At 48.0% G+C, this 26,839-nt stretch overlaps 1 protein-coding gene across 1 annotated transcript in view; it reads left to right on the top strand.

Annotated features, from left to right (window-relative positions):
• The first annotated feature begins 4,039 nt into the window (after positions 1–4,039).
• ap1s1 (adaptor related protein complex 1 subunit sigma 1) overlaps positions 4,040–26,839 on the top strand; it is a 46,436-nt gene continuing 23,636 nt past the window's right edge. Inside the window, exon 1 of the mRNA XM_078533884.1 lies at positions 4,040–4,186. Within this exon, the coding sequence (XP_078390010.1) occupies positions 4,184–4,186 (3 nt within the window). The 5' untranslated portion in view covers positions 4,040–4,183. The remainder of the gene's footprint in view (positions 4,187–26,839) is intronic.

A 26,839-nucleotide genomic window follows, 5' to 3' on the forward strand; every position in this document is an offset into this window, starting at 1 on the left:
CACTGGGGAATTAATCACCTGGCACTGACTCTGCTGTCACCTTCACGACACACACTAGCACAGCAGAACTAGAACACCAGACTAGCACACAGATCAGGTTTGCAGCTGGCATTTTAACCCTTTTTCTAGTGTATCCCTGGAATGGAAAAACAACCATGTCTTTCGCCCAGAATCTGCTTTCTTTCAACTCAGATCATGTCCACGTTCTGAGATATAACTCAACAGGAGATGGTTTCTACGGAAATGGTAATCAGTCTCCATTGTCTCCACAACTACAGGAGATTAAAGTTTAGCCTGTTGCATTGCATCTCTCCTTTTCAATTGTTTCTGTCTGAAGGAGGTCGTGACACCTTTCTAGATGCGACATTCCATTCTCTCTGGACTACTCGGTTAAGGGTAATCCAGATAGGAATTTTCAAGCAAGTGGTTACTTTTCATTCTCAGCCAGCTTTTGCTTGCAGGTCTTTTCAAAAACACATCTTCCTTAAAAATGTTCAATATGTCTGTAAGCAATGTGGGATGTGATCCGCTGTCATGACACTCTCTACCCGGCAATGTGGAAAACTGCCCAGGTCCTTAGACATAAAGCAAGACAAATCCAACCCAGCCAACTGTTGCTCCCTCAGCGTACTCTTGATCATCAGCAACATGATGAAAGGGGTCACCGACAGTGCTATCAAGCGGCAGTTACTCAACGATAACCTGCTCACTGACACTCAGTTTGGGTTCCGCCAGGGTTACTCAGCTCCTATGCTCATTACAGCCTTTAATCCAAACATGGACATAAGAGCTGAACTCAAGAGGTGAGGGGAGAGTAACTAACTTTGACATCAAGGCAGCATTTGACTGAGTGTGGCATAAAGGAGCTCGAGCACAACTGGAATTAATGGGGATCGGGGGGAAACCGTCCTCTGGGTGGAGTCACACCGAGCACATAAGAAGATGGTTGTGGTGGTTGGAGGTCAATCATCTCAGATCCAGGGCATCACTGCAGGAGTTCCTCAGTGTAGTGTCCTAGGCCCAACTATCTTCAGCTGTTTCATCAATGACTTCCCCTCCATCCTGAGCTCAGGAGTGGGGATGTTCACTGATAATTGTATAATGTTCAGCACCATTCGTGACTCCTCAGATGCTGAAGCAGTCCATGCCTATATGCAGCAAGACCTGGACAACATTCAGGCATGGGCTGATAAGTGGCAAGTAACATTTGTGCTACACAAGTGCCAGGCAATGACCATCTCCAACAAGAGAGAATCTAACCATTCCCTCTTGACATTAAATGGCATTACCACCGCTGAATCCCCCACTATCAACATCCTGGGGGTTACCATTGACCAGAAACTGAACTGGACCAGCCATATAAATACTGTGGCCACAAGAGCAGGTCAGGGATTGGGAATTTTGCGGAGAGTAACTCACCTCCTAACTGTCCGAAGCCTGTCCACAAGTCGGGAATGTGATGGAATCTCTCCACTTGCCTGGATGATTACAGCTCCAACAACACTCAAGAAGCTCGACATCATGCAGGACAAAGCAGCCCTCTTGATTGGCACCCCATCCATCACCTTCAATATCCACTCCCTCCACCACTGATGCACAGTGGTAGCAGTGTGTACAATCTACAAGATGCACTGCAGCAACTCACCAAGGCTCCTGCGACAACACCTGCCAAACCCACGACCGCTACCACCTAGAAGGACAAGGACAGTAGATGCATGGGAACACCACCACTTGCAAGTTCCCCTCCAAGCCACTCACCATCCTGACTTGGAAATATATCACCGTTCCTTCACTGTTGCTGGGTCAAAATCCTGGAACTCCCTCCTTAACAGTACCTACACCACACGGACTGCAGCAGCTCAAGAAGGCTGCTTACCACCATCTTCTCAAGGGCAATTATGGGTGGGTAATAAATGCTGGCCTAGCCAGTGATGCCCACATCCTGTGAAAGCATTTTTAAAAATTCCAGTCAGTGCCAGATGAAACATTTCGCAGGGGGTCAGGGCCAGGTAAATAATGCCCCAGTGATGACAGCACCAGGTAAATTATACCCAGAGTCAGTGCCAGGTGAATAATGCCCTAGGGTCATTGCCAGGTGAACCTAACCCCAATGAGATTCAGTGCCAGATGAACCGCAGAGAGAGAGTCAGGACCAGGTGAATGATACCGCTGAAAGAGTCATTGCCAGATGAATGATACCACAGAGAGAATCAAAACCATACCCCAGTGAGACTCAGTGCCAGGTAAATGATACCCCAGAATCTATGCCATATGACCCAGACCCCATGCGAGTCAGTGCCAGATGATTTATACACCGGAGAGAATCAGTGCCAGGTGAATGATACCCCAGTGCAAGTCAGTGCCAGGTGAATTATTCCCCAGTGCGAGTCACTGCCTGGTGAACGGTACCCCAGTGAAAGTCAGTGCCAAGTGAATGATACCCCAGAATCAGTGCCAGGTGAACCGTACCCCGGTGAGAGTCAGTGCCAAGTGAATGATAACCCAAAATCAATGCCAGGTGAACCGTACCCTGGTGAGAGTCAGTGCCAAGTGAATGATACCCCAGAATCAGTGCCAGGTGAACAGACCCCAGTGCAAGTCAGTGCCAGGTGAATGATACCCTAGTGCGAATCAGTGCCTGGTGAATTATACCCCAGTGAGAGTCAGTGCCATTTGAATTATACCTCTGAGATAATCAATGCCAGGTGAACCGTACCCCAGTGTGAGTCAGTGCCAGGTGAACCGTACCCCAGTGTGAGTCAGTGCCAGGTGAACCGTACCCCAGTGTGAGTCAGTGCCAGGTGAACCGTACCCCAGTGTGAGTCAGTGCCAGGTGAACCGTACCCCAGTGTGAGTCAGTGCCAGGTGAATTATTCCCCAGTGTGAGTCAGTGCCCGGTGAATGATACCCCAGTGCAAGTCAGTGCCAGGTGAACCGTACCCCAGTGTGAGTCAGTGCCAGGTGAACCGTACCCCAGAGAAGTCAGTACCTTGATGAGATTCAGTGGCTTCAGGTGAGGAGGGGGAAAAACAACAATCAAAGATTTTCTTGAGAAGAGGAATTAATACAATAAAGGGGAATTCCCCTTTAAATATTTGGTTATCTCTGCGCTATCCCTTTAAGAGGTGTGCTGCTGACCTTTGGTCCAAAGCCTGGTGTTGAAGAAACGGCCCCGTGCCTTCAAGACAGGAAATAAATGATTGAGAAAATGACAAAACAATTGGGGTTGACTCTGGGGGAAGCAGCTCCAGCCCCAGCCCACCTGGTGAGGCCTACACACCTCCGTTGCCATGGCAACCGCTCCGTCTCGACAGGCGTGGTCAGGGGTGGGCAGGGTGCATGCGCGGCCACCTACTCGTTGTCCCAGTGATCGGAAATTGCCGATGGCGGCCGGAAAGACCCGAAGGCTAGGTGAGGGCGTGGAGTCGGCGCGTGCGTGGCTGTACTCCGCCGAGGGGCCTGGGCGATCGGAAAGTGCCGAGGGTGGCCGGAAAGACCCGAAACCTTGTGGAACGGGACGGTGGAAGAGCGAGGAGAGAGAGCGAGCGAGCCTGTGTTTATGACGCATGCGCATCTTCAATCAGTTCGGTGATCGGAAAGCGCCGAGGGCGGCCGGAAAGACCCGAAACCTTGTGGAACGGGACGGAGGAAGAGCGAGGAGAGAGAGCAAGCGAGCCTGTGTTTATGACGCATGCGCATCTTCAATCAGTCCGGTGATCGGCAAGTGCCGAGGACGGATGGAAAGACCAGAAACCTTGGAGGGGCGGGCGGGCAGGCGGGGGTGGTGGGGAGAGTGGCGCATGCGCACCTTCACACCGCCGGGGTGATCGGAAAGCGCCCGAGGGCGGCCGGAAAGACCCGAAACCTTGGAAGGGGGCGGGGCGGGACGGCGAGAGTGGCGCATGCGCACCTTTCACACCGCCGGGGTGATCGGAAAGCGCCCGAGGGCGGCCGGAAAGACCCGAAACCTTGGAAAGGGGGCGGGGACGGCTACGAGAGCGGCGCATGCGCAGCCCTCCTCCCTCCGCTCGATGGCTGAGTGACAGCTCCGGCGGCAGGAGCGAGCGGGTGGGCAAGTTTCCGCGGGCAGCAACCTGGCGAGGGAGGAGGTGTGTGTGGTGGAGGTGGAGGAGGAGTGGGGGGGGGCCGGGAGATTGCAACTCGCAGATTGCAGACCGCCGACATGGTAGGTGCAGCCAGAGTCCAAATAAATTTTGGGGGTGGGGGAGGGAATGTAAATGAATAAAATGGAATAATCTCAGCTTGTTTCCGGCTTGTGCTCACCTGAGCCTCAGGTAAGAGCGCGCGACGTCACCAGGTAAGCCCATTTACTGGTTTTAAACGGTTCCTCGGCGCTCGTTCCTCCTCCTTCCCGCCGATTCATCACCTTATATTCCGCCTGGCGACGTTGGAGCGATGATGGGGCAGCGGAGCCGGAGGCATTTTAATTGTCATACTGGGGGGGGGGGGGGGCAAGTTTCTAGGGGTCCGCCCGCCCTGATTGATTGACAGTCGGGCCAGCCAATGGCCATTGAGAATGGCAACCCAACCCGGCCAATCAGGAGGGGCGGTGGGTGGGACCTCAGCTTGCAGCCCAAGGTGCCAGACAAGAGCATTGATCAATCGAAGGCCAGGCCTGCCTTTGTCTAGCTGCCCTTGCCCAACCCCTGGAGCACTTCCAACAGCCAATGAAGTCGCCTGTTTTCATCGGGTGGACTGCGGTTGTGAAGTTAATATCACTGGACTAGCACATCCAGAGACTCAGGCTGGGGAGGGGAAGGGGAGAAAGGGGGAAAAAGGGGGGAAGAAGGATTCAAATCCTAACATGGCAGCTGGTGGAATTTTAAGTTCAATAAAATGAGGAATTGGAAGTCACCTCAGTAACACCAACCATGAATCTATCATCGATTGTTGTAATTAATTAATTTTTTTTCAAAAATATGTGATGGAAAGCTATTTTCAGTAGTGACGACCATGAAATTATCATCGATTGTTGTAATTAATTAATTTTCTTTTTAAAAATATGTGATGGAAAGCTATTTTCAGTAGTGACGACCATGAAATTATCATCGATTGTTGTAATTAATTGATTTTTTTTTTAAAAATATGTGATGGAAAGCTATTTTCAGTAGTGACGACCATCATCGCTTGTTGTAATTAACGAACGAATTAATTTTTAAACCTGGAATTGAAAGCTGCCCTCGGTCATGGTGACCGTGAGATCATCACCCAGAGCGTGGTGGAGGCAGATTCTTAGGAACAGGGCTAGGCCATTCAGCCCATCGCGTCTGCTCCACCGTTCAGTACGATAAAAGCAAAAAAACTGCGGATGCTGGAAATCCCAAAACAAAAATAAAAATACCTGGAAAAACTCAGCAGGTCGGGCAGCATCTGCGGAGAGGAACACAGTTAACGTTTCGAGTCCGTATGACTCTTCAACAGAACTAAGTAAAAGTAGAAGAGAGGTGAAATATAAGCTGGTTTAAGGGGGAGCGGGGGGGTGGGACAGGTAGAGCTGGATAGAGGGCCAGTGATAGGTGGAGATAACCAAAAGATGTCACAGACAAAAGGACAAAGAGGTGTTGAAAGAGATGATATTATCTAAGGAATATGCTAATTAAGGGTAGAAAGCAGGACAAGCAAGGTACAGATAGCCCTAGTGGGGGTGGGGTGGGGTGAAGGAATCAAAATAGGCTAAAAGGCAGAGATAAAACAATGGATGGAAATACATTTAAAAATAATGGAAATAGGTGGGATACTGGGGGGAAAAAAGGGGGAGATCGGAAAGGCGGTGGGGATGGATGAGAGAGTTCATGATCTGAAATTGTTGAACTCAATATTCAGTCCGGAAGGCTGTAAAGTGCCTAGTCGGGAGATGAGGTGCTGTTCCTCCAGTTTGCGTTGAGCTTCACTGGAACAATGCAGAAGGCCAAGGACGGACATGTGGGCGTGAGAGCAGGGTGGAGTGTTGAAATGGCAAGTGACAGGGAGGTCTGGGTAATGCTTGCGGACAGACCGAAGGTGTTCTGCACGATTCAGTACGATCATGGCTGATCATGCCTTTTTCCCACACTATCCCCATATCGCTTTGTGTCATTGGTATTTAGAAACCTGCCGATCCCTCCTTTAAACATACTCAGTGACTGAGCTTCCACAGCCCTCTGGGGTAGAGAATTCCAAAGATTCACAGCCCTCCAAGTAAAAACATTTCTCCCCACCTCGCCCCTAAGTGGGAAATATTTGCAGGGCTATGAGGAAAGGGCGGGACAGTTCAACTAGCTGCGTTGTTCTTGCAGAGAGCTGGCACAGATACAAAGGCTGAATGGCCTCCTGTGCTAGAACTGTTCTTTGATTCATACACATTTGACAGTGCAGCAATCCCTTAGTACTACATCAGGAGGCGTGCCTAGATTTTCGAGTTCAACCCACCCCCTTTTCGTTTATCTAAGGTGTCTGTATTTTTTTTAAAGTGACTTTTTTCCTTTAAACTAAAATTATACAGAACAGAAGGCAGATGTATACCTGCGCGTCATCTAAATAGAGATAATACCTTAAAACAAAAACAAGTACACTCTGGACACTGAAATACTGTGCAGGTCAGGTAGCATCTGTGGAGAAAGAAATAGAGTTAATGTTCCAGTGTGATTTCACTGCTCTGAAGGGTTGGAAAACTGTTTAGAGGGGTTCGCACAGGTTCCAGCATCCTTAGCACGGGTGACATAACGAAGATCCTGAAACTACTGTGGCCTGGTTAGGTAATCCCAATTCATTATTTGGTGTCATCGGCTTGCACTCGCCACTGGGATAGAAGGATGTGGGTTCATGCCCCACTCCAGGCACTTAGCATGAGGTCCAGATTGAACACTCCCAGTGTAGTTACTGAGGCAATGGCACACTGTCAAAGGGGTGTCGGCACTGCGGGCAAGGCCAGCATTCGTTTCCCACCCCTAAATCCTTTTGAGAAGGTGGTGGTGAGCCACCTTCTGCAATCTGACCGAGTGGCTTGCTCAGCCATTTCAGAGGGGGCGGTCAAGAGTCAACCCCATTGCTGTGGGTCTGGAGTCTTGTACTGGCCAGACTGGGTAAGGACAGCAGATTTCCCTCCCAGAAGGATGTCAGTGAACCGGATGGGTTTTTATAACAAGCTGGCAGCTTCACGGTGCCATTACTGAAAGTAGCTTTTTAATTTCGGGTTTAGTTCATGAAGTTTAAAATCGGCAGTTGCTGTGGTGGCATTTGAGCTCTGTCTCCGGGGTCATTAGTCCAAGCCTCAGGATTGCTAAACCTGGAACGTAACTTATTTACTACTATACCCGAATTTCTTTGGCTTCATTGGCATCCCATCCACAAACATTCATTCCCTCCAGCACCAATGCACAGTGGCAGCAGTGTGTACTATCTACCAAATGCACTGAACAAACTCGCCAAGGCTCCTTAGACAGCACCTCCCAAACCCACGACCTCCACCATCTAGAAGGACAAGGGCAGCAGACACATGGGAACAGCAGCTGACTTGGAACTACATCGCTGTTCCTTCACTATCACTGGGTCAAAATCCTGGAACGCCCTCCCTAACAGCACTGTGGATGTACCTACACCACATGCAAGTTCCCCTCCAAGTCACCCACCATCCTGGATGGTTTGGAGAAACTTGGGATGTTTTCCTGAGAGAAGGGAGGACTTGAGGCGACTTAACAAGGTGGCTGCTGAAAGGATGTTTGGGAGAGACGAGAACCAGAGGACACAGTTTAGAAATAAAGGCTCCTTAGACAGCACCTTCCAAACCCATGACCGCTACCATCTAGAAAGACAAGGGCAGCAGACACATGGGAACACCACCTGACTTGGAAATATTTCGCCGTTCCTTCACTGTTGCTGGGTCAAAATCCTGGAACTCCCTAACAGCACAGTGGGTGTACCTACACCATAGGGACTGCAGCGGCTCAAGAAGACAGCTCACCACCACCTTCTCAAGGGCAATTAGGGATGGGCAATAAATGCTGGCCTAGCCAGCGACGCCCACATCCCATCAACGAATAAAAAAAGATGAGGTGTAAAACCATCTGTGCATGTAAGCCACACCAAGGCACTGTTTGAAAAAGAACAGGGCTGTTCTCCATCACGTCCTGACTAATATTTACCCCACCACTTAATGACAGATCATCTGATCATGAGCTCCTTGCTGTTTGTGCGCGCTCACTGAGCAAATGGGCTGCTGCATTTCCCAAACATTTCAAAGTGACTGCATTTCAAAGAAAAAAGCACTTCGGGGTCAGGAAAATGCTTTGGGATGTCGTGAGGGTGCGAAAGGAGCAAGTTTTTTCTACTAGAATGATTCCTATAATGGCTCAGTGAATAACTAGTTATGTTCCTTGGCACCGGGCCCCTTGAAGTTTGAACCTTGGGCTGTGTTGAGTTAGCTGCTGTTGGCCTCATTGTCTCCGAGCTACACAGAAACAGAGGCCATGTGTTTCTTTGCTCTAATTTCCCCCCTTTGCTTTGTAGCGATCAGTAAATACGTTTTGCTTTGTAACTCCGACTGTTGCGAAACAGTTTTCTGTGACCTTCATTTTTACTTCAGGCGTGAGATTCTCGTGCTCCTGATGCATAAGTCGGGCTTTCCGATTTCTTAGAAAGGGAGGGAGTCTGCCAGAAAAAGGACCTTCATTCACATAGCGCAGTACAGCGGGACCTGGGTGTCCTTGTACACAAATTACAAAAAAGTCATCATGGAGGTACAACAAGTAATTGGGAAGGCAAATGGAATGTTGGCCTTAATTGCATGGGGGATAGGGTATGAAAGTAGAGAAGTCTTGCTACAACTGTGCAGGACATTGGTGAGACTGCATCTGGAGTGCCATGTTTACTTATGACCTTACTTAAGGAGGGAAATACTTGCATTGGAAGCATTTCAGAGAAGGTTCACTAGTCTGATTCCTGCGATGAGAGTTTGTCTTATGAGGAAGGGTTGAGCGGTTTGGGCCTGTACTCATTGGAGTTTAGAAGAATGAGAGGTGATCTTAGTGAAACATATAAGATCCTGAGGCAAACCAAAACAGAAAATGCTGGAAAAACTCAGCAGGGCTTTTCGTCGGAGTCTTTCTAGCATTTTCTGTTTTTGTTTCAGATTTCCAGCATCCACAGTATTTTGCTTTTAGCTTAAGATTCTGAGGGGTCTTGACAGGGTAGATGCTGAGAGGATGTTTCCCCTCGTGGGGGAGTCTAGAACTAGTGGGCACAGTTTCAAAGTAAGGGGTCTCCCATTTAAGATGGAGATGAGGAATTTCCTCTCTCAGAGGGTCGTTAGTGTTTGGAACTCTGTCCCCCAGTGAGCAGTGGAGGCTGTGTCATTGAATATATTCAAGGCTCAGTTAAACAGAGTTTTGATTGACAAGGGAGTCAAGTGTTATGGGGGGGGGCAGGCGGGGGGGAAGCAGGCAGGAAAGTGGAGCTAAGGCCTCAATCAGATCAGCCATGATCTTATTGAATGGTAGAGCAGGCTCAGGGGGGCCGAATGGCCCTACTCCTGCTCCTATTTCTTATGCTCTTTCCCAACCTCAGGTCATCCAAAAGCACTTCATAGTCAATGAAATACTTTTGAAGTGTAGTCCATAAGACATAGGAGCAGAAATTAGGCCATTCGGCCCATCGAGTCTGCTCCTTGTACATGATGTAGTCACCAATGTAATGTAGGAAACACAGCAACCAATTTGAGCGCAGCAAACTCTCTCATAAACAGCAGTTAGATAATGAGCAGACAACGTATTTTTTTTAAAAATAGAATCATAGAAAAGCTACGGCATGGAAAGAGGCCATTCAGCCCATCGTGTCTGCGCCAGCCAAAAATGATAAAACACTAAACTAGCCACCCGTTCCAACCATAACTCCCAGCGCCCAACCCATAGCCTTGCAGTTTACAGCACTTCAGGTGCAGATCCAGGTCCTTTGTTAAATGAGTTAAGGGTTTCCTTTTTTCCTCTTCTTGCCACAATTTGGTTTTCTTCTGTAACGTGGAAATCTGTGGAGCATTAGTGGCCAGAGACGCTCCAATTCAACACTCGCTTCGTTTTGAGCTTTTTGTTTAATTGGGATGGGGGAATCTCAGTTACGGGGGGAGTCTGGTGAAGCCGGGGTTGTTCTTAGAGCGGAGAACGTTAAGGGAAAATTTAGCGGAGCAGTTCAAAATTATGATAAGAGTAAATAAGGCGAAACTGTTTCCAGTGGCAGGAGGGTCAGTATCCAGAGGGACACAGATACAAGAGAATTAGCCAAAGAACTGGAGGTAGGGGGAATGAGAATTTTTCTTATTACACTGTAGGTTTTTATAATCTGGAGCACGCTGCCTGAAAGGTGCTGGAAGCAGATTGAAGAGCGACTTTCAAAAGGAAATTGGATAAATACTTGAAAATGAAAATTTGCAAGTTGACGAGGAAAGGGTAGGGTTGGAATAGTGGGGACAAATTGGAGAGGTTGGCGCAGGCATGACGGGCCACATGGCTTCCTTCTGTGCTGCAGGACTGAATAATTCCATTCTTGGGAAGGGTTGGGTTGGTGTGTTGTAAGGAACTAGTGCTGTGCTCCCTATTGTGCAACAGTTGCTTCTGAATTCTCTTGGGATTGCTCATCACCCTCTGTAATAGGGAAATGAGAGGCTCTTGCCTTTCATTGGATCACATTTCATCAATAGCAGCGGAATCAAATTCGCCTGCTCCCTCAGGCCAGATATCTTTCCTGCAAACTTGTCAAGAACGTAGTCAGTTTCTTTCTTGGCCCGAACCCCAACCTCTAATTATCAGACAACAATGGACCATTCTGGTTGGAGCATTTCGCTGGCAGACGATATTGATACTGAGTCTTTCCTCCCAGGTTGCATGTGTGAATGTCGGGTCAGGACTAAATCTGGATCAGCTCTGTCCTGTCTTCACCACCACCCCCCAACAACTCCCCACCCTACCACTCTCAGCCCTATAGTCAGCCAGCTGTTATAGGTTATGTGTCAGGCTGGAATACAATCCACGCTTCTGATCCAAGTGGTGTAGTGGTAATGTCACTGGACTAGTAATCCATAGGCCCAGGCTAATGCTCTGGGGACATGGCAGCTGGTGAAATTTAAATTCAATTAATAAATCTGAAATTGAAAGCTCGTCTCAGTAATGGTGACCATAGCAACTATCATCGATTGTTATAAAAATCCATCTGGTTTACTATCGTCTTTTAGGGAAGGAAAAGTCTGCCACCTGGCCTGGTTTACATGTGACTCCAGACCCACAGCAATATGGTTGCCTCTTAACTGCCCCTCTGAAATGGCCAAGCAGGCCACTCGGTTCGAGGGCAGTTAGGGATGAGCAACAAATGCCGGCCTGGCCAGTGACGCCCACACCCCATGAAAGGAATAAGCAGGCAGTTTGGCATTAATATAAAGCATTTTTATGGGAGAATTCATATACAGTACAGAAACAGGTCACACGGCTCAGCTGAGTTGCTTGTGTCTGTTAGTGTTTACCTGTATTTGAGCAGTAACCTAATCATGCCTTACGCCCGTATCCCTTTACCATCCCATAACCATTTTCAACCACATATCTAACCTGTTCTTAAGTGTTGATGAGGTCCCTCAGCGGTGTGCATTCCACAAATTCCCAACGCTGTGTCCAAACATGTTTCTCCAGCTAGCTATCCTAAATCTCATGCGTTGGAACTTGTTTACATCCCCTCACTCTAAGCCAAAGTACTTGAACAGTGCTGCTGTGATATAGGAAGCGATGCACGGCAAGACCCCACATTCCGTGTATTCTCTGCATCGTTACACCTCTTGCGTTTTATCTTGTATCCATGCCCCACCCCCATGATGTAGACCCTTGATCACTGGGAAGAAAAATTGTCTCTGTTGACTTTTCCCCACCTCTCTGCAACTTCAAAAAAACCTCTCATGGTCGTTCCTTCACTGTCGCTGGATCAAGAACCTGGAACTCCCTCCCTAACAGCATTACGGGTAGACATACATCCAGGCGGACTGCAGTGGTTCGAGAAGGCAGCTCACCACCACCTCAATGGATGAGCAATGAGTGCTGGCCTAGGCAACGACACTCGTATCCCATGAACGAATGTTTTTTTTTAATTGAAATTCACTGCCTGAGTGTATGGAGGAGGCGGGTGCAATGGTGCCTTTCAAAAGGGAACCAGATCGGAACCTGAACCCCAAAACCCCTGGCAGAACTACATGGAAAGGGGGGTGGGACTTATTATTTTTCTTTATTGATTCATGGGATGTGGGCGTCGCTGGCAAGGTCAGCATTTGTTGCCCGTCCCTCATTGCCCTTGACGCGAGTAGTTTGTTAAGCCATTTCAGAGGGCAGTTAAGAGTCAACCACTTTGCTGTGGATCTGGAAACGTGTAGGCCAGACTGGGTTAAGCATGGCCGATTACCTTCCCTAAAAGCCGTTCGTGAACCCAGATGGGTTTTTTTACGACAATCGATGATAGTTGTCCCAGCCACCATTACTGAGACTAGCTTGCAATTCCAGATTTTATTAATTGAACTTAAATTCCACCAGCTGCTGTGATGGGATTCGAACCCGTGTCCCCAAAATTACTAGTTCGGTGACATTACCACCTTACCACTATCCCCCCCCCACCCTACCATCCTACCCCAGAGAGCTGTGAAAGCTCAGTCATTGAGTATACTTAAGACGGAGGTCGATAGATAATTGTGGGGACAGTGCGGGAAGATGGAACTAGGGTAGAAGATCATCAATGATCATATTGAATGGCGGAGCAGGCTCGAGAGGCTATATGGCCCATTCCTGTTCCTATTTCTTGCCTCCTTACTGCCATCTCCCTGGGTTGGCTCATTTTCTGCCCATGCGCTGCAAAGCGAGAGTTAATGCAGCTGCAGCAGCCCAAATGTCAGCAGTGGTTTTATTATAGTAATTACCCTGAATAAATTAAAATAATTAAGGGATAATTGAATTAAGCATGAGCTCCTCTTGTGTCACATTGAGTCTACAGCACAGGAACAGGCCATTGGGCCTAAGTGTGAAGTGTGTATGTTGGCATTTATACTCCACACAAACTGCCACCTCCTCATCCTTTTCGCCCCATCCCATCAGCACATCCTTCTATTCTCTTCTTCCTCTCTTGTTTACTCTCCTCTGTTGAAGTTTTCTGCTCTTTTATTCCATTCTTTCCTCCGTCAACCATTTCATTTGTCTACTTAATTTAATCTATCCAATTATTTTATATGCAAATTCCAAGCCTCTCCTGCCACAGGACTTGTGGTGATCTTCCGATTTGCTGTTGTCCATTTTGGAGGCATTGGGGATCCCCTACCCCACCCCAAATCATTTTTTCCATAGCCAACAGAAAGTTTAAATGCTAGAAGTGTCAAAAGAGTACCCCAAGCGATTATAATTGAAATAATTTAGGGAAGGAAATCTGCCGTCCTTACCCGGTCTGGCCTAAATGTGACTCCAGACCCACAGCAAATGTGGTTGACTCTTGGCTGCCCCTCTGAAATGGTCGTGCAAGCCATTCAGCTCAAGGGCGATTAGGGATGGGCAGCAAATGCTGGCCTTGCCAGCGACGCCCACATCCCATGAAAGAATAAAGGGAAAAAATTGTGCCTTGCTTAATTGACTCATTTGTGCCCTGCACGAAATTAAGGATATTAGCATATTAAAAAAATACGTCAAGGACCTGAAATGGCCATTCATCCCATCAAACTTAACCCTCTCATTTCAACTCGCCCAACCAACTGCACCTTGATTCCATCACCTTGCCGCTTAGATCATGCTAAGTATTCCAGCATGGACACAACAGGTGGTATGGCCTCCTTGAGTGATGTAAGACACAACATAAGAGGCCATTCAGCCACTCGAGCCTGTTCCGTGTCATTCAATTAGAACATGGCTGGCCTTCTCTTAACTCCATCCACCCATGTTGGCTTCATATCCTTTTATGGTCTTGTCTAGCAAAAACCTACCAAGCTCAGGTTTAAAATTATTAATCCAACTCATTTAAATATTCACTCTCTCAACTACCCTGGCTGCAGTATGTACTGCCTACAAAATCCACTGGCCACTTGTCAAGGCTCTTTCGACAGCACCTTCCAAACTTTTACCACTTGGATGAACAAGGGCAGCGGGTGCACGGGAGCCTCATCACCTCCAGGTTCCCCTCCGAGTCACACACCATCCTGACTTGGCAATACCTTGTCCAGACTTTTATCATCACCGCGTCTGAACCCTGGAACACTCTCAGTCACGGCACTGTAGGGACACCTTAACTACACGGACTGTAGCGGTTCAAGAAGGTGGTTCACCACCACCTTCTCGGGAGCAGTTAAGGACGGGCAGTAAATGCTGGCCTTGCTGATGACACCCACATCCCAAGAATGAATAAAAGGAAAATAATCGGTCTTTGTTGTCATTGCCTCCATATTTAAAAGCTCTCCTGGGATATTTGTGTCCCATTTAAGACGGAGATGAGGAGGAATTACTTCTCTGAACGTTGTTGGTGTTTGGAGTTCCCTTTCCTCCAGTAAGTCATGGAGGCCGGGTCATTGAATATATTCGAGTCTGAGTTAGCCGGACTTTTGATTGACCAGGGATTCGAGGGTTATGGGGAGCAGGCAAGAGATTGGAGTTAATATCACGTGTGATCAGCCACGATCTTATTGACTGGCGGGGCAGGCTTGAGATGCTGAAAGGCCTACTCCTGCTCCTATTTCCTATGCTCTTAAATGTTTGAGGAATCGGGGAATTGTAACCCTAGGAAAAACTCAGCATCCAGAGGAGAAAATCGAGGGTGGGGGCAGGGACTGCAGAATTCTGACCATCAGATGTTCTGATGAAGAGCCGCACGGACTCGAAACGTTGACTCTGTCTTCCTCTCCGCAGATGCTGTCAGACCTGCAGAGTTTTTCCAGCAATTTTTGTTTTTTGCTGCAGAATTCTGACAGCCTGGTGAGTCGCCAATCTTGGTTTCCATGCCTTCTGGTCAGATTCACTGTCTCCAGCTGGTGCTGTGCCTGGCACCTCACCCTGCTCAGAGTGAGCTATATCCTGTTGACCGCATGTCACTGCAGCTGCCGTCGCTGAGTCTCTCTTTTCCCAACCCTCGGTTGAAGCGGAAGACTTCAGGGGATGAGCTGCCGGCCCCAACCTGTGACCACCCATACCTTCTGGGCAAGGAACAAGGACAAAATTGAACCTACCTACCCTTTTTTTATTGGGTTCATTCACAAGTGACTGTGTTTAAGTACACAGTGAGTGATTGCATCTAAGTTCCTAGTAATCCCCTCCTCATATTCTCAGGGCGAGTTGAGTGTCAATTTTGTTTTTTAAAGATGTAAATAAGTAAAACCTTATGTTCTGGAATACCATCCCTACAACTCCCCGCCTCTCTACCTTGCTTTACCCCTTGAACCTTGCTCTTTAAAACCTATCTCATTCACCAAGCTTTTAGCCACCTGACCTCATCTCTCCTTATGTGGCTCGGTGTCAGACTCTGTTTTACAAAGCTCCTGTGTTACGCCTTGATGGCACCCGGTCATCTTCTTGAAGCCACTGATTACTGGTTTGATACAACTGAGTGGCTTGCTAGGCCTTTCCAGAGGGCCGCAAAAAGTCAACCACACTGCTGTGGGTCGAGAGTCGCACGTAGGCCAGACCGGGTAAGGACAGCAGATACGAACATACGATCAAGGAGCAGGAGTAGGCCATTCAGCCCCTCAAGTCTACTCTGCCATTTAATAAGATCACGGCTGATCTGATAGTAACCTGAAATCTGCATCCCACCTACTCCCATTAACCTATCGCCCCCTTGCTTACCAAGAATCTATCCACCTCTGCCTTAAAAATATTCAAAAACTCTACTTCCGCCACCTTTTCAGGAGGAGGGTTCCAAAGACTCACGACCCTCTGAGTGGAAAAAATTTTGCCTCATTTCTGTTTTAAATGGGCGGCCGCTTATTCTTAAACAGTGACCCCTAGTTCTAGATTCTCCCACAAGAGGAAACACCCTCTCCGCATTGACCCTGATCCTTCCCTGAGCGTCATTAGTGAACTAGAATGTGTCTGTGTGTGCCAGTCATCAAGATTGACCTTGAGCCCTTGTTATTTGGTGGGGTGGGGAGCAGCGTAGAGACACCTTTTGGAGAGCAGGCATGAAGCACACTGATTCCTGGGTTGAAGGGGTTTGTCTTATGGGGGAAGGTTGAGCAAGTTGGGCCTGTACTCATTTGTGCTTCGAAGAATGAGAGGTGATCTTATTGAAACATGAGAGATTCTGAGGGGGCGTGACGAGGAGATACCGAGCCAATTTTTCCCCTCGCAGGGGAGTCTAGAACCAGGGGGCACAGTTTCAAGTAAGGGGTCACTCACTTAAGACGGAGATGACGAATTTCTTCTGAGGGTCATTCAACTTTGGTCTTCTCTCCCCCACCGAGCAGTGGAGGCTGGGTCATTGAATATATTCAAGGCTGATTTAGAGGAAGTTTTGATTGACAAGGGAGTTAAGGGGGAAAGGGAGGAAGATGAAATTAAACCCACAATCTGAGCAGCCACGATCTTATTGACTGGCGGAGCAGCCTCGAGGGACCTACTCCTGTCCCTGTTTCTTATCCCTGTGACCCGAAGGGTAAAATGACCTCTTTCTTTAAACAGAGAGGACTTTAAACTAGAAAGTGGGGAGGGAGGGAAGGGTAAAACTCCAAGAAGTATGACTAATGGTAAACAAAGCAGCAGGTTAGCGTGTGGGGGTGGTGGATTCAACTTCATGGAAAATTATGAAAAAACTGAAAAGAAAGGAGAGCCCAGGAGAGGCTATTAAAGTCTCCAGAACACAAAATAGCACAGAGTGTTTGGAAAGGGCTAGGAATCTAACTTCAAGCATATTAGATAAAGGGACGACAATGAGAAAGGGGACGGGAAATACAGGACTGAAGGTGTTGTATCTGAATGCACGCAGTATATGAAATAAGGTAAATGAGCTTGTGGCGCAGATTGAAATTGGCAGGTATGATGTGGTGGGCATTACGGAGACATGGCTGCAAGGGGATCAGGACTGGGAGCTAAATATCCAAGGATATACATCCTATCGAAAAGATAGGCAGGTTGGCAGAGGGGGTGGGGTTGCTTTGTTAGTAAGAAATGAAATTAAATTGATAGCAAGAAATGATGTAGGGTCAGATGATGTAGAATCTGTGTGGGTAAAGTTAAGGAACCGCAAAGGTAAAAAAAACCGTAATGGGAGTTATGTACAGGCCTCCGAACAGTAGTCAGGATGTGGGGCACAAGATACACCAGGAGATGGAAAAGGTGTGTAAGAAAGGCAAGGTTACAGTGATCATGGGGGATTTCAATATGCAGGTAGACTGGGAAAATCAGGTTGGTAGTGGATCCTAAGAAAAGGAATTTGTGGAATGTCTACGAGATGGCTTTTTGGAGCAGCTTGTGGTGGAGCCCACTAGGGAACAGGCAATTCTAGATTTAGTGATGTGTAATGAGGCAGATTTGATAAGGGTGCTTAAGGTGAAGGAACCCTTAGGAGGAAGTGACCATAATATGATAGAATTTACCCTGCATTTTGAGAGGAAAAAGCTGGAATCAGATGTAACGGTATTACAGTTGAATAAAGGCAACTACAGAGGCATGAGGGAGGAGCTGGCCAGAATTGACTGGGAGATGAGCCTAGCAGGAAAGACAGTGGAACAGCAATGGCAGGAGTTTCTGGGAGCAATATGGGAGACACTGCAAAAATTCATCCCTAGGAAGAAGAAGCATACTAAAGGGAGGATGAGGCAACCATGGCTGACAAGGGAAGTCAGGGACAGCATAAAAGCTAAAGAGAAAGCATACAATGCAGCGAAGAGCAGTGGGAAACCAGGGGATTGGGAAGCCTACAAAGACCAACAGAGGACAACTAAAAAAGAAATAAGGAGGGAGAAGAGTAAATATGAGGGTAAACTAGCCAGTAATATAAAAGAAGATTGCAAGAGTTTTTTTAGATATATAAAGGGTAAGAGAGAGGCAAAAGTGGACATTGGGCCGCTGGAAAATGATGCTGGAGAAGTAGTAGTAGGGAACAAAGAAATAACGGAGGAACTGAATAGGTACTTTGCGTCAGTCTTCACAGTGGAAGACACGAGTGACATCCCCAAAGTTCAAGAGAGTCGGGGGGCAGAGGTGAGTATGGTGCCCATTACCAAGGAGAAGGTGCTAGGAAAACTGAAAGGTCTGAAGGTGGATAAATCACCTGGGCCAGATGGATTACACCCCAGAGTTCTGAAGGAGATAGCTGAAGAGATAGTGGAGGCATTAGTGGTGATCTTTCAGGAATCACTGGAGTCAGGGAGGGTCCCAGAGGACTGGAAAATCACTAACGTAACCCCCCTGTTTAAGAAGGGAGTGAGGCAAAAGACGGGAAATTACAGGCCGATTAGCCTGACGTCGGTCGTTGGTAAAATTTTAGAGTCCATCATTAAGGATGAGATTTCAGAATACTTGGAATTGCATGGTAAAATCGGACAAAGTCAGCATGGTTTCATCAAGGGGAGGTCATGCCTGACAAATCTGTTAGAATTCTTTGAGGAGGTAATGAGTAGGTTAGACAAAGGAGAGCCAATGGATGTTATCTGCTTGGACTTCCAAGTAGATAACTTTGACAAGGTGCCGCACAGGAGGCTGCTCAGTAAGATAAGAGCCCATGGTGTTTGAGGTAAGGTACTGACATGGATAGAAGATTGGCTGTCTGGCAGGAGGCAAAGAGTGTGGATAAGGGGGTCCTTCTCAGGATGGCGGCCGGTGACTAGTGGAGTACCGCAGGGGTCAGTGTTGGGACCACAACTTTTCACTTTATACATTAATGATCTAGATGAAGAAACTGAGGGCATCCTGGCTAAGTTTGCAGATGATACAAAGATACGTGGAGGGACAGGTAGTATTGAGGAGGCGGGGAGGCTGCAGAAGGATTTGGACAGGTTAGGAGAATGGGCAAAGAAGTGGCAGATGGAATACAACGTGGGGAAGTGTGAGGTCATGCACTTTGGTAGGAAGAATAGAGGCATGGACTATTTTCTAAATGGGGAGAGCATTCAGAAATCTGGATTGCAAAGGGACTTGGGAGTCCTAGTCCAGGATTCTCTTAAGGTTAACTTGCAGGTTGAGTCGGTAGTTAGGAAGGCAAATGCAATGTTGGCATTTATTTCAAGAGGACTAGAATATAAAAGCAGGGAAGTGCTGCTGAGGCTTTATAAGGCTCTGGTCAGACCACATTTAGAATATTGTGAGCAATTTTGGGCCCCGTATCTCAGGAAGGATGTGCTGGCCCTGGAGAGTGTCCAGAGGAGGTTCACGAGAATGATCCCAGGAATGAAAGGCTTAACATATGAGGAACGTTTGAGGACTCTGGGTCTATACTCGATGGAGTTTAGAAGGATGAGGGGGGATCTGATTGAAACTTACAGAATACTGAAAGGCCTGGATAGAGTGGACGTGGAGAAGATGTTTCCATTAGTAGGAGAGACTAGGACCCGAGGGCATAGCCTCAGAGTAAAGGGAAGACCTTTTAGAACAGAGATGAGGAGAAACTTCTTTAGCCAGAGCGCGGTGAATCTATAGAATTCATTGCCACAGAAGGCTGTGGAGGCCAGGTCATTGAGTGTATTTAAGACCGAGATAGATAGGTTCTTGATTGGTATGGGGATCAAAGGTTACGGGGAGAAGGCGGGAGAATGGGGTTGAGAAAATTATCAGCCATGATTGAATGGCGGAGCAGATTCGATGGGCTGAATGGACTAATTTCTGCTCCTATGATCTTATGGTCTCTTTCTGTGCTAGAACGCTCGAATGTAGTCTGTACTTGGCTTTGGTGTGGGCCTGTGTACTTAGGAGATATCACTCAAATGGGACCATAAAAAAAAGCCTTCTGACACGCACGTGCTTGACCCTGACCAACCCAATGGATGAAACGTTTCTTCCCCACCTCACCCCACCCCCATCGACTGGGAGAGCTAAACAAATACAGAGACAGTGCTGCCAGTCAGTTCAGGACTCTGCTGGCGAATAATTCTCCTCTGAATCCACACAGGAGAGCAAGCGAACTCCCATAAAGATCCAGACCTACAGCTTGGGGCTTCTATTTGCCCTGGTTTGTTCAACTTTGTAACACGCAGAGCACTGTTTATCTTCTGGGTCAAGAGGGACATTGGATCCCAGCTTGACGAAGCAAAAGACTCCGTTGGGAAGTTAAAGCTGAAGGTAGCAATAAATCAAAGTGCACTAGAGCCAGTAAGACCGGCACCAGAAATAGTATCTTTGCCCTACTTAGATAGTGCTCGTTCCTTGAGGCATTTGCAATGGGGTCAGGCAATAAATGTTTAGACATGTGAGTTCACCGTCGAGGAAGGGAAGCTGGTTCTGCTCTATTCCTGCCCCACTTTGCATCTGAATCTCCATGTCTGGCAACACCTCAATTTTCAAGTTGTACGGTAGGCCGTATGGCCCAGCGATTGGCCAATCGAACTGAACAGTGATGCTCCTTTGGTTCTCCGTGATAGGCAGAGTACAGACCATACTTCAAGCAGCCCGGCGCTTGCAAAACCCGAAACAAAATGTCAACTGTTTGATGTGATTCTGAGATTGGGCAGCACTTGTTGACTAATCCTGAGTGTGCAAAAACAAGCAACCAATTTAAGACGATCAGTTGAGCTCGTAATGTGGCTCATATTTTATGCTTGCTAGAAGTAATATACAGGGATCAGTTCTCTGCAAACAAAAGGAATTTGTTCAAACCTCGCGCCTTTTCTGAATTACCTGGGAGCTTGGGGAGCCCATTGCTGTCTCCGTGACAACGCCTCAGCCAATCAGAGTTGACCCATCAGTACCCTTTTTTTTCCTGTGGTATAAATTGTGATTGTTTGAAATTTGGCATTCTTGCACTTGTCCTGAAGGGTGCTAGATGAGAAACTTTGGAAACATTGAAGCTCTGGACTACCAAACAACAATTTTAAAGTTGTTTTCTGGGCTTGACTATTTCAATGCTCTTCTGGCTGGCTTCCCATCTCCCACTCTCCATAAATTTGAGCTCATCCAGAGCTCTGCTTGCTTCGCGCACTGCAGCTCGTACTGAGCCCTGTTCACCCATCACATTTGTGCTTGCCAACCCACGTTGACTTCCGACCTGCCAACGCCTCTGTTTTAAAATTCTCATCCTTGTTTTCAAATCTCCCCGTGGCCTTATTCCCCCTCCCTATCCCTGTAACCTCCACCAGCCCTACAACCCACTGGAGAGCTCTGGGATCCTCCTATTCTGATCTCTAGCGTATCCATTGGCAGCCATGCCTCGAAAGACCACATGGCCTACTCCCGCTCCTAAGACCTTAAGATGTAGGAGCAGAAGTAGGCCATTTGGCCCATCGAGTCTGCTCTGCCATTCAACAAGATCATGGCTGATCTGATAATCCTCAACTCCAATTTCCTGCCTTTTCCCCATAAACCCTTGATTCCCTTAAAGGTTAAGAACCTGCCTACCTCAGCCTTGAATATACTTAACAACCCAGCCTCTACAGCCCTCTGCGGTAAAGAATTCCACAGGTTGACTACCCTCTGAGAGAAGAAATTCCTCCTCATCTCTGTTTTAAGTGGGTGCCCCCTCACTTTGAGATTATGTCCCCTGGTCTTAGACTCTCCCACAAGGGGAAACAACCTCTCAGCATCTAAGCCCCCTAGGAAGCTCCTGTTTTTTTATGATTCTAGCCCCCTACTTTGAATGGATATTTCTGGTGCTGAGCAATCAAATTGAGTGGGACATTTTGGTCCAACCTATGTCTGATGAGTAGGACAAATGGTGGGTTTGGGAAAAATATTTGAAGAACGGGTGAGGGGGAGTGCTTATAAAAATTAGGCCTAAAAATGTGTGAAATTTGAAATGGGTAGTGGGGATGACCAAACAGATTAAAGGGGGAATGATCAGAAGTGGAGAAAGATCTTGTGGCACAGTGGGTAGAGTCCCTGCCTCTGAGCCAGAGGTTCCAGGTTCAAGTCTCACTCCAGGCCAAGGATGGTGCATTCATAACATCACCACAAGTTGATTATCAATACGCCTAAGGCAGGTGGTAAGAGCTGGTGGTCGGCCATGCATGTTGGCGGCCCTCAAGCTATAGCCTCCGGTTTCAAACAAGCGACCTGTTCCCAGGGAAGCAAGCTGCGGAGAATGGATGTAAACATACACTTTGTCTTGCCTCTGGACGCGGGAAGCCTTCTGAGTCCAAAATCCGAGGCAGATCTCAGAGAGAAGCAGAGTTAACATTTCTGGCCAATGATTACGGGTTAACTCTGTTTTTCTCTCTCTCTCTCTCCTCAGATGCTGCCTGACCTGCTGGGTATTTCTAGCTTTTTCTGTTTTTATTTCAGCTTCCCAGTGTCCTCTTGCACTGGAGACCGAACTAAGAGTGGGATGTTTACCAGTTTCACCTACTGCCTTAAAACAACTTGAAAGAAATTTAGGAGGATGAGTGCCCGGTGACGCAGCCCGGTTCCGTCCCGTAGAAGCGCCTTGGCAGGCCTTTCCATGTTAAAGGTGCTATATGAATGCAGGTTGTTGAGACGTGAGATTTCCATTCAGAGAGTAAAACGTTTTCTTGTTATGCCTTAATGGGCAGTGTTTTTTTCATGGGATGTGGGTGGTCACTGACAAGGCCAGCATTTATTGCCCGTCCCTAATTGCCTGTTAGAAGAGTGAGAGGCAACTTGAAGGAACCGTATAAGATCCTGAGGGGTCTTGACAGGGTGGATGTGGAGAGGATGTTTCCTCTCCTGGGAGAATCTAGAACTAGGGGTCACTGCTTAAAAATAAAGGGTCCGCCCATTTGAGAAGATATTTTTTTCTCTGAGGGTAGCGAGTCTTTGGAACTCTCTTCCTCTCTCCATAAATTTGAGCTCATCCAGAGCTCTGCTTGCTACGCGCACTCCAGCTCGTACTGAGTCCTGTTCGTCCGTCGCATTTGTCCTTGCCGAACTACACAGTGGAAGCAGAGGCTTTGAATATTTTCAAGGCAGAGGTAGATAGGTTCTTCGATAAGCAAGGGAGTGAAGGCTTACCGGGGGTAGGAGGGAGGCTACAGCCAGGTCAGCCATGACCTTATTGTCAGAAGGCTGAGTGGCCTACTCCTGCTCCTAGTTTATATGTAAAATGGAGGTGAGCCACCTTGAACCACTGCAGCCCATGAGGTGTACGTACACCCACAGCACTTTTAGGAAGGGGGTTCTAGGATTTTGAACCAGTGACAGTAAAGGAACAGCCGATATAGTTCCGTGTCAGGATGGTGTGTGGCTTGGAGGGGAGCTTACAAGTGGCGCTGTTCATGTGCATCTGCTGCCCTTCCCTTTCTAGGTGGTAGAAATCACAGGTTTGGATGTTATGTCGAGGGAACCTTGATGAATTGCTGCAGTGTATCTTGTAGATGGTACACACTGCCACCACTGTGCGTCGGTGGTGGAGGGAGTGAATGTTTGTGGATGGGGTGCCAATCAAGCGGGGCTGCTTTGTCATGGATGGTGCCAAGCTCCTTGAGTGTTGTTGGAGCTGCACTCATCCAGGCAAGTAGAGTATTCCATCACACTCCTGACTTCTACACTGTAGGTGTTAGGGAGTCAGAAGGTGCAGAATTCCCAGCCTCTGACCTGCTCTCTCAGCCACAGTATTCAGATGGCCAGTCGAGTTCAGTTTCTGGTCAAGGGTAACCCCCAGGATGTTGAAACTGGGGATTCAGCGATGGTAATGCCATTGAATATCAATGGGTCTGAACTTGCGCGGGGTGGCAATCGGGGTCAGATTGCCACTCCACTCCTACTTTCATACCATCAAGTTCTTCTGATCCTTTCTCGTCTGACCCTCCAACTCAGGCCGGGCGAGAACTGTGCAGGGCAGCGTGTCCTCAGGGCCTTCTGTTCGAGGGCTGCAGAGTTAGACATGTGCAGGCCATGCCCCCTCTTTTTACGGCACTGGCTGTCGTAAATCAGGTAGGTTTAAAGGTCCAGCCACTTTCAAGCCAGGGAGAAGGTAGGTTTGTCAGGTAAGTGGTTAGAATTTGGAGGAAGCGTAGTGGGGGAGGGGAAGAGACGAGTTGGGCCTAGGAGGTGCTGGCCAGGGGTTGGGGGAGTCCTGGGGCTTGGGGTGGGGAGTCCTGTTGGGGGGGAGTCTCGGGTGTGATTGGGGGAGCCCCATTTGGGAGGTGTGGTGGGGAGACTCAGAGGTGTGGGTTGGGGGGAGTCCTGGAGTGAGGTGCAGTTGGTGGTTGGGGGGGAGAATCCCATGGGGGGGGGGGTGGTGTTGGGTTGTTGGGGGGGTGGTTTGTCTGTCCAATAGTTGCCCAGAAGCTAGAAGTGGGTTTAATTCTTCTAACTTTTTCTGCATAACTATTGACGTAAGACAATCGGAACCATCCAAAGTTTCAGATTCGAGTCACATTTTTGGATGGTTCCCCAGTGCAGGGCGATCGGAGGTTTGAACTTCCTGGGTAAATGCTGTGCAATCCTTACCCGGGAACATCCGGGGGTGGCGGAGGAGTGGGGGTGTCTTTGAGGTAACCCCACCCCCGAGATACACGGCCCTGGAGCTCAGAGGCTACAGCCCAACGTATTAAGTGGAAAGAAAATCTTTCGCTTACATAGCGACTTTCACAAGCCTGTGACATCCCAGAACGCTTAACAATCGGAGCTTGTGACATCCCAGAATGTTTAACAGCCAATAAAGTATTGGAAGTGTAGTCACGGCAGCTAGTCTTTTTACGCACAGCAGGCTCCTGCAAACAGCAATGTAATAATGACCAGATAACCTATTTTTCGTGACGTTGATTGGGGGATAACTATTTCCCAGGGAACTAGGCAGGACTCCCCTGCGGTTCTTCAGAATAGGGCCATGGGATCTCTTATGCCCGCCTGAGAGGGCAGATGGGGGCCTCAGTTTAACGCCACATCCAAAAGACAGCACTTCCAACAGTGCTGTGTTCCCTCTGTACTGCACTAGAGTGTCAGCCTGGTTTTTTTTCCCCCCTCTGTGTGCTTAAGCCCCTGAAATGGGAGTTGGAACAACACCCTTCTGACTTAGAGGAGTGAGTACTACCCATTGAGCCACGGCTGTCTGTACTGTACTGTGCTGAAGGGTTAGTCTTGGATGGTGTACACAAATCCGACCCGGGGCCATAGCGAGCTGACCAGCAGGCTGCAAGGTCAGAGCCATCGGCCACAGTAAGAAATGAAGAACTGGGAACCTGTACTGGTGACTGGCACTAGAGGGGGAAAGTGAAGCTAATTCCATGTCATCGGAACATTAGGAGATGAGTGTGTGCTAATTGTGGTAAATTTTAATTGCCGTAATTCCCTGTAGGGAAACCGATTTCTTTAAAACAAGATGGAGGAGGGGTTGTGGAACTGGTGCAATTTTCCTCAGGCAGCTCAGTTCCAACCAGGGACGGAATAGAGACTGGGGGATATTCAGGGTGCACGAGGAGAGAAAAACTACTCAACTACAGAAATATAAATATAGCTAAATGGAGGCTGACTTGTGCGGCTTCCAAAACCGAGACATCAATAAAAGACCATAAGACGTAGGAGCAGAAATTAGGCCATTCGGCCCATCGAGTCTGCTCCGCCATTCAATCATGGCTGATAAGTTTCTCAACCCCATTCTCCCCGCCTTCTCCCTGCAACCCTTTGATCCCCTTACCAATCAAGAACCTATCTATCTCGGTCTTAAATACACTCAATGACCTGGCCTCCACAGCCTTCTGATGGTCATTTAATAAATCCAGTCGGGATTTCGAGAGAAACTGCTTTGTTCAGAGAGTGGTGAGAACGCTACCATCTGTTGGATAGCACAGATGCATATATGTGAAGCAGGATAACCAAATGAGGGAGAAAGGAGTAGGAGGTAATGCTGATCGGGTGAGATGAAGTAGGTTGGGAGGAAGGTAAATGCTGTTATGGACCAGTTGGGCCGAATGGCCAATTTCTGTGATGTAAGTTCTACGTAATTCCATTCTTTGCTATGTATGGGCGGGAGATCCATTGGAACCTAGTGTACAAGAGGTTACAACACAGAGACTGGTGTGCGCATGCACAAGGTTCTCTTTTGCTTCTGTTTTACTGGACAGGTTAACCCATTTGAATCAAACAGTGTTTCACCCAAAATAGCAGAGGGGTGGGCTTTAAGCAAACATTTTTTATTCTTCCATGGGATGTAGGTGTCGTTGTCAGGGCCATCCCTAATTGCCCTTACAAAGGTGGTGGTGTGCCACCTTCTTGAACTGTTGCAATCCATGTGGTGTGGTTACCCACAGTGCTGTTACAGAGAGTGTTCTAGGCTTTTGACCCAGTGACAGTGAAGGAACGGCAATATACTTCCAAGTCAGGATGGTGTGTGGTTTGGCGGGGAACTTGCAGGTGGTGTTCCCATGCTCCTGCTGCCCTTGTCCTTCTATGTGGCAGAGGTCATGGGTTTGGAAGATGCTGTTGAAGGAGGCTTGGGGAGTTGCTGCAGTCCATATTGTACATATTGCTGCCACTGTGTGTCACTGGTGGAGGGAGTGAATGTTTAAGATGGTAGATGGGGTGTCTATCAAGAAGGCTGCTTTGTCTTGGATGTTATTGTGACTCCTGAGCGTTGTTGGAGCTGCACTCATCCAGGCAATTGGAGAACATTCCATCACACTCCTGACTTGTGCCTTTCGTATGGTACACAGGCTATGAGGGGTCAGGAGGTGAGTTACTCTTTGCAGAATTCCCAGTCTCTGACCTGATCTCGTAGCTACAGTATTTATATGGCTAGTCCAGTTCAGTTTCTG

The sequence above is a fragment of the Cetorhinus maximus genome, chromosome 34 (assembly GCF_964194155.1).
Source record: "Cetorhinus maximus chromosome 34, sCetMax3.hap1.1, whole genome shotgun sequence".
In the NCBI taxonomy this organism is placed as follows: Eukaryota; Metazoa; Chordata; class Chondrichthyes; order Lamniformes; family Cetorhinidae; genus Cetorhinus; species Cetorhinus maximus.